Source organism: Lampris incognitus, chromosome 1 (assembly GCF_029633865.1).
Source record: "Lampris incognitus isolate fLamInc1 chromosome 1, fLamInc1.hap2, whole genome shotgun sequence".
NCBI classification, from domain to species: domain Eukaryota; kingdom Metazoa; phylum Chordata; class Actinopteri; order Lampriformes; family Lampridae; genus Lampris; species Lampris incognitus.
The window spans coordinates 122,246,368-122,254,012 of NC_079211.1; the positions used below are offsets into that span (position 1 = coordinate 122,246,368).

A 7,645-nucleotide genomic window follows, 5' to 3' on the forward strand; every position below is an offset into this window, starting at 1 on the left:
ATTGTGAAGGAGACAACTAGGAAGCTACTTGGTGTGTCATCTGGACAGAGGAAGGAAGACAAGGAGACTTGGTGGTGGAATGAGGAAGTACAGCAAAGTATACAGAGGAAGAGGTTGGCAAAGAAGTGGGATAGTCAGAGAGATGAAGAAAGTAGACAGGAGTACAAGGAGATGTGACATAAGGGAGATGTGATGTAAAGCAAAGAGAGGTGGTGAAGGCAAAGGAAAAGGGTGTATCGTGAGTTGTATGAGAGGTTGGACACTAAAGAAGGAGAAAAGGGCTTGTACCGATTGGCTAGACAGAGGGACCGAGCTGGTAAGGATGTGCAGCAGGTTAGGATGATGAAGGATAGAGATGGAAATGTGCTGACAAGCAAGGAGAGTGTCTTGAGAAGGTGGAAGGAGTACTTTGAGGGGCTGATGAATGAAGAAAATGAGAGAGAAGGTTGGATGATGTGGGGATAGTAAATCAGGAAGTTCGGTGGATTAGCAAGGAGGGCAGCTATGAAGAGGATGAAGAGTGGGAAGACTGTTGGTCCAGATGACATACCTGTTGAGGCATGAAGGTGTTTAGGAGAGATGGCAGTGGAATTTTTAACTAGATTGTTGGAAAGTGAGAAGATGCCTGAGGAGTGGAGAAGAAGCATACTGGTACCGATTCTCAAGAATAAGGGTGATGCGGAACTGTAGCAACTACAGAGGTATAAAATTGATCAGCCACAGCATGAAGCTATGGGAAATAGTGGAAGGTAGGTTAAGAGGAGAGGTGATGTTTAGCGAGCAGCAGTATGGTTTCATGCCACGAAAAAGCACTACAGATGCGATGTTTGGTTTGAGAATGTTGATGGAGAAGTATAGAGAAGGCCAGAAGGAGTTACATTGTGTCTTTGTGAATTTAGAGAAAGCATATGACAGGGTGCCGAGAGCAGAGGTGTGGTATTGTTTGAGGAAATCGGGAGTGGCAGAGAAGTATGTAGGAGTGGAGCAGGATATGTATGAGGGCAGTGTGACAGTGGTGAGGTGTGCAGTAGGAATGAAAGATGGGTTCAAGGTGGAGGTGGGATTACATCAAGGATCGGCTCTGAGCCCTTTATTTGCGATGGGGAGAGACAGGTTGACAGATGACACCAGGCAGGAGTCTCCATGGACTATGATGTTCACGGATGAAATTGTGATCTGTAGTGAGTGCAGGGAGCAGGTTGAGGAGAGCCTGGAGAAGTGGAGCTATGCATTGTAGAAAAGAGGAATGAAGGTCAGTCGGAGCAAGATGGAATACATATGTATGAACGAGAGAGGACAGCGGAATAGTGAGGCTGCAAGGAGTAGAGGTAACGAAGGTGGATGAGTTTAAATGCTTGGGGTCAACTGTTCAAAGTAACAGAGCATGTAAGAGAGGTGAAGAAGAGAGTGTAGGCAGGGTGGAGAAGAGTGTCAGGAGTGATTTGCGACAGAAGGGTACATGCAAGTGTTAAAGGGAAGGTTTACAAGATGGTTGTGAGACCAGCTATGTTGTATGGTCTGGAGACAGTGGCACTGACAAAAACACAGGAGGCAGAGCTGGAGGTGGCAGAGATGAAGATGCTAAGATTTTCATTGGTAGTAACGAAGGAGGACAGGATTAGAAACGAGTATATTAGAGGGACAGCTCAGGTTGGACGGTTTGGAGACTACGCAAAAGAGGCAAGAATGAGATGGTTTGGACATGTGTGGAGGAGAGATGCTGGGTATATTAGGAGAAGTATGCTGAAGATGGAGCTGCCAGACAAGAGGAAAAGAGGAAGGCCAAAGAGGAGGTTTATGGATGTGGTGAGAGAGGACATGCAGGTGGCTTGCGTGACAGAGGAAGACGCAGAGGACAGGAAGAGATGGAAATGGATGATCCACTGTGGCGACCCCTAATGGGAGCAGCCGAAAATAGTAGTAGTTTAGAACATTAAACACCAGTTTTGAACTATTAGGTAATAAGATTCAGTGATTCGTTTAACCAATCATGTCAAGCTTAAATCATTGTTAAAAAGTGACTTTCAGTCTCTACATGTTACATTCATTTTATCTATTGACATATTTTTTTCAGGCTGAAGCGAGTGGTAGAAGTATAGAACTTTTCCACAGGTGGAAATTTTATTTACATTGGTCATTTCTGGCCTCTCCAAATTCTAATTTGCATAAAAAAATGCTTGAATGAAATTTCAGCTACAGACACCTTATTTCAGCAGCCCAAATCTGATCTCTTTAATCTGGTCTGCATGGAGAGAATTAATGACAATGGGGGGTTTTCTTGTAACTGATCTACAGAAATCATTTGCTTCAAGATTCTTCTATTTAAAGTCGATATTTATGGTTTCTATAGATCTGTGTTTTTCAGCTTTCTTTTTCTGGTCTAGTAGAAGCATGTCAGGAAAGAAAATCTAAATATTCACAACAAATTTTTTCTATGCTCCGATGCATTTCTGCACTTTCTCTCCACCCCCTAATTTCAAAAGTGGAAAAATTGTTAATCGTTCACTTGGCATAGTTTGCTCACACCCAACATGTTTTTGTAATATACTCATATAATTTCTCAGCCTGCCTCTAAGTACTTCACTTAAGTTCAACTGACCTAAGTTGGCCTCGATGGGTAGCCCACTGGGAATCAAATAAATCTTTAATGTTTCAAGAAATTGTCCCAAGGGTAACCATGCTTATCAAACCAGCTCTTTTCCCTGTGGCTGTATTGTGTACCATAAGGACACCGCCACCCCCACCTCCCATTATTAAAGTGTTGCTTTATGCATGCAGATCAATAGCTTGAACTACTTTCCTGTTGTGTTTGTTTTTCAGTGGTGCTCAGTTCCCTTCGCCAGCTAAGCACAAGCACATCCATTCTCACTGACCCCTCCCTGCTGCGTGAAGAAGCCATCCAGGCCGTCACAAACTCCCACAGGCCTCTTGGAGACTCATAGCCATCTGTGGAAATAAGGGTTATCTTTAAAGCAGCTGCCTCAGGTTAAGTTGACCCTTTAAGCCACATTGTGGGGAAACTGAGAAATCGCTGAGATGATATATCACTAGTTTGCTATGTGACCATTACACAAGGTTACTCTGTATGTCTGTCTTCCATGCATCCATTGCTTCCCTCAAAACAGCAAACCAGTGACAGCTTTCAATCATTTTATTCACCTCAGGATTACATGCACAACAGTCATACATTTGCTCTCACAGATTCTTGCTCTCTGAATGTTACACCCACAAATATCCTGTCAACATTATTTTTATTGCGACTTTTCAGAATCGCCTTGAATGAGCAATATGTTATATTGACAACACCACCATTACCTATTGTTGTAACTACAACTGCTTTAAGTGCATTATTGAAGGGTGGTGCACATGGCTTGCTTTTAGATCAAAATATGTATTTGTGATGCAAAAAGCAGAGGCATCATAATTAAAAAGGGAAAATACCAAGTGTTTATGTTCTCACAGATGTACTTTTACTGTGTAAGGACACAACTTTTTAATAAGAAAACGCAATAAATGAAAAACTACTTAGGGCTAGCTAGTGGGATTGTCTCTTGCTTGGCGGGTCTCTACAAGCGCCAGCTAGCACAAATAGAAATGCTTTGCATTGGAGTGAAGGAATGGGTCTCACAGTCACCTGAAGAGTTTGAGTACAGTACGCAATCAGTGCCAGCACAAAGCACCCTGTCTGCCTTCAGTGTACCATGTTTGCGTACCAGTCATTTACTCAGGTAATTCTGTCCATGCTGAACATATGTTTCTTCTTGCCTTCTTTACTCATCTTTTTGGGGCTGAACTGTGTAATTGTTCAAAGAATGTCTCATCAGTAAATGTTACGTAGACGCTCTTTTATAAGGAGCATCAAACCACATACTAAGAAATCGCAATATTGATGTATACATGTGTATACGGTATCAGAAGAGCTTAGCTGAATGCATAGTAGCAGTTGCCTCTTTCTGTGTCTTTCACTCAGGGCTGCGCCTGTGTGCGTAATTATGCTTTTCCTTTAAACTGAATGAACAAATGAATGACGTCACTATGCTTTTTACAGACGGAGACTTGTTGGCTGTAGGTTATATATCTTTTGCTGTTGCATGTTCCAGTTCTGTTCCACATGTTCAGGCCCCTCTAATTTGCATAGTGTGCTGATGATGGGCCTTTACAAAAGCCTGAGACCTCACATCCTCAGAGGCCGATCGTCTGTCCGTCTGCCTCCTTGATTTGTTCATTTTCAGAAGTACATTTGAAACAGTTTGAAAGCCATATGGAGGGGCGCAGTCACCCGCCCACTTGGTTCTTTGTTTTGTGTGTTTTTGTTATTTACTTCTAGTATGGTGAAGAATTCTGTTGAATATTAGTCAATATGCCTCAGTCATCATACAGTCTGTCAAATAAAACACAGTTACGACCTCTGCAGGGTGGTCGTTTCCTTTCTTTTTTTTTTTTTTTTTTTTAAGTTCCGCTTCTCGGTGACATGTCGAGTGCTTTTGATTCAACACTCCTCAGTCTTCACTGGAGTCGGTTGCTTGTGTGACTTTGTATTTATTTCTTCAGAATTGAGTTTACCATGATTAGTATTGTAGCAAAACTGTATCAGTGATAGTTAGGGCCTTGTGTGTTTGTGATTAATTTGCAGGCTTGATGCAACCGTGTGCATTTGGTGACATCCAGCATTAAGTTCATTTGATTACTCAAAGGATTTTTTTTTTTGAGTAGCGACGATGAATGTCACCATTTTTTTTTCATGTTTATTTACCATGATGTAAAGTGTGGTGACACTTACGTGTTATTCTTTTATTCTAAATCAAACATCCCTGCATGTTTTAACTCTTGTAGAGACGTCCCTGGTCCATGGACACAACTGCCTGGACTTTGTGTGGTGGGTTTTCCTCATTTTTCCCCCATTCATCTGAAAACGTTTTGACTTTCTTTTGTTTTGTACATAGTTTTCTTTTGTGTTATGATGTTATGAACTAAAGTTGTTTTCCTGTGCTCTGTTGGGGTGCTTTTTGTTGTACCCTCCCCAGAGTTTGTTCATGTTCAGCTGGCGTACATTAAACTGATTTGTGAAATAAAAAGCAATGATTGGAATTCACATTTAGCTTTACAGTTCGTTTTTAACCAACAGAATTAGTTATCGGGTCCAATTGTGGACTAATTCAGAAGACCTGTTCTGATGTTTTTTCCATTCATCCATCCATTATCTAAACCGCTTATCCTGCTCTCAGGGTCACGGGGATGCTGGAGCCTATCCCAGCAGTCATTGGGCAGCAGGCAGGGAGACACCCTGGACAGGCCACCAGGCCATCACAGGGCCGACAAACGCACACATTCACACCTAGGGACAATTTAGTACAGCCAATTCGCCTGACCTACATGCCTTTCGACTGTGGGAGTAAACCGGAGCCCCCAGAGGAAACCAGAGCACCCAGAGGAAACCGGCACAGACACGGGGAGAACATGCAAACTCCCTCACGCCTCTAAGCGCACGCGCCTCCGATGACCTCACGGTCTCACCATCCCACTTCTGACACCAATGCAGCGAATTTGGGGGGGGGGGGCAGTCCGGGAACCGCCGCCGCCGGGACGCGAACCCGTATCTCCTGCACCGTGGGCGACAACATTAACCAGTCGACTAAAGGGTCCGACCTGTTAGCCAAGGACTACCGAGCCTATTCATCCGTGATCGTTACATTGCCCCCTTCCCTGCGGGATTCCCCCCGCGAATCGCCACTGTCAGGACGCGAACCTCGGGCTCCCGCACCGCAAGCGACAACGTTAACCAGTCGACTAAAGGGTCCGACCCCTTAGCCAAGGGCTACCGAGCCTTTTCATCCGTGATCGTTACATCACTCCCTTCCTTCGGGAAGCGCACCCGATGGAGGGGACCGCCACAGCCGGGACGAGAGCCCGTGTCTGCCACACTGCGGACGACAACGTTAACCAGTCGACTAAAGGGTCCGACGCGTTTGCCAAGGGCTAACGTGTCTACTCAGTCGTGTACATTACACTACCCCCCTCTTTCGGGAAGCACGTCCCCGCGCTACAGCATATCAACTCCCTCAAGTCTCTGGGCGCACGCGCTTCCGATGACCTCACGGTCTCACCCTCCCACTTCTGACACCAATGCAGCAAATTTGGGGGGGCAGCCCGGGACCACCACAGCCGGGACGCGAACCTGTATCTCCCGCACTGCGGGCGGTAACGTTAACCAGTCGACTAAAGGGTCCGACCCGATAGCCAAGGGCTACCGAGCCTATTCATCCGTTTTTCAGTCGTGTTGTGTTCCGCTTATATTGATATTAATGTTACCCTCTTGCACCGCTAGGTGGTACTATGTTAATATGCTGTTTCCTGTTTTGGCGTGATAAACAATGTAATGATGGCTGCCTACATGATCCTTGAGTTAAGTAAACGGCCGTTCTAATCCGACCTGCCTCCACGTGATTGTGCACCATTCAACACTACAAACTGGCGACGAGTGAACCCAAAGATTGTTTTTATGCTTTTGGTTGATATTTTCTGAAAATGGCTCTGAATGTGCCTTCTCCCGCGATGTTCCTGCCTTGCCCGGGCGAACCTGCAATGCCATTCAATACATGGCTACGGATGTTCAACAATTATTTACTGGTGATCAGTGCAACTGGAAATGCTTAGCCTGAGGCTCGCAAGAGAGCTTTTCTGCTACATTGTCTGGGCACTGAAGGACAACGGATTTTTTACACATTACCAGATACGTGTGAGACGTTTTCTTCTGCTGTTACTGCCTTACAGGCTTACTTTACACCTAAGATCACCGTCGTTGTTGAACGGCACACTTTCAGGAAGCAGACACAGGCACCGCATGAGACTATTCTGCAATACATTGCTGCTTTGCGTGAACTGTCTACTAAATGTGACTTTACTGATAAAATGGATGAGATGGTCCGCGACCAGTTAATTGAGCATGTAGTTAGCCAGCGTAAGAGAGAGGCTGCTACTTGAACCTGATCTGACGCTAGATAAGGCTATAGAAACACAGATTGAATCTGCTACTGAACAAGCTAAAGCAATGGCACCAGACCACAGTGTCCCAGTACAGGCTGTACAGTCGAGGTCACGTGCTTTAGGAAGCGGGACAGACAGCCCTTCCACTCAGCTGAGCCATCTGCTACTTCACAGCCTGGATCACCCCGCTCCTGTTTCAGATGTGCCTCTGACAGTCACTTGGCTAACTCTTCACAACGCCCAGCTGCAAATGCCACTTGCAATGTGTGGCACAAAGTAGGACACTTTGCTCGTGTCTGCAGATCTGCTCAAACCCAGCCTGTGCATGAGGTTGAACTCCCTGAACTGACAGTGCTCTAGATGATGCTGACTATGCTCCAAAGAAAATTCTGTGCAATGTACATGTCCACACAACAACTACTCCTGCCCAGGAAATTGAACTAGTTGTGGATACAGGTTCAGCGGTCTCCGTAATGCCACACTCTACCTACGACAAGTACTTCAGTACCACACCACTGTCTGCACCTGCTGTTCGCCTTGTGTCATACACTCGGTCTTGCATACCTGTTCTGGGGTGCCTACAGGCTCAAGTGAGTGGAGATGACATCACTGCCCCTGCCACGTTCTTTGTAGTGAATAAAGGAACCCCACTGCTCGGGAT

General features: G+C 45.3%; 1 protein-coding gene across 1 annotated transcript in view; it reads left to right on the plus strand.

Moving 5' to 3' along the window:
• Positions 1–5,082, plus strand: part of mlxip (MLX interacting protein) — a 38,315-nt gene extending 33,233 nt beyond the window's left edge. The window contains exon 17 of the mRNA XM_056282542.1: positions 2,821–5,082. Coding sequence (XP_056138517.1) covers positions 2,821–2,942 — 122 coding nt within the window. The 3' untranslated portion in view covers positions 2,943–5,082. The remainder of the gene's footprint in view (positions 1–2,820) is intronic.
• The last annotated feature ends 2,563 nt before the right edge of the window (positions 5,083–7,645 follow it).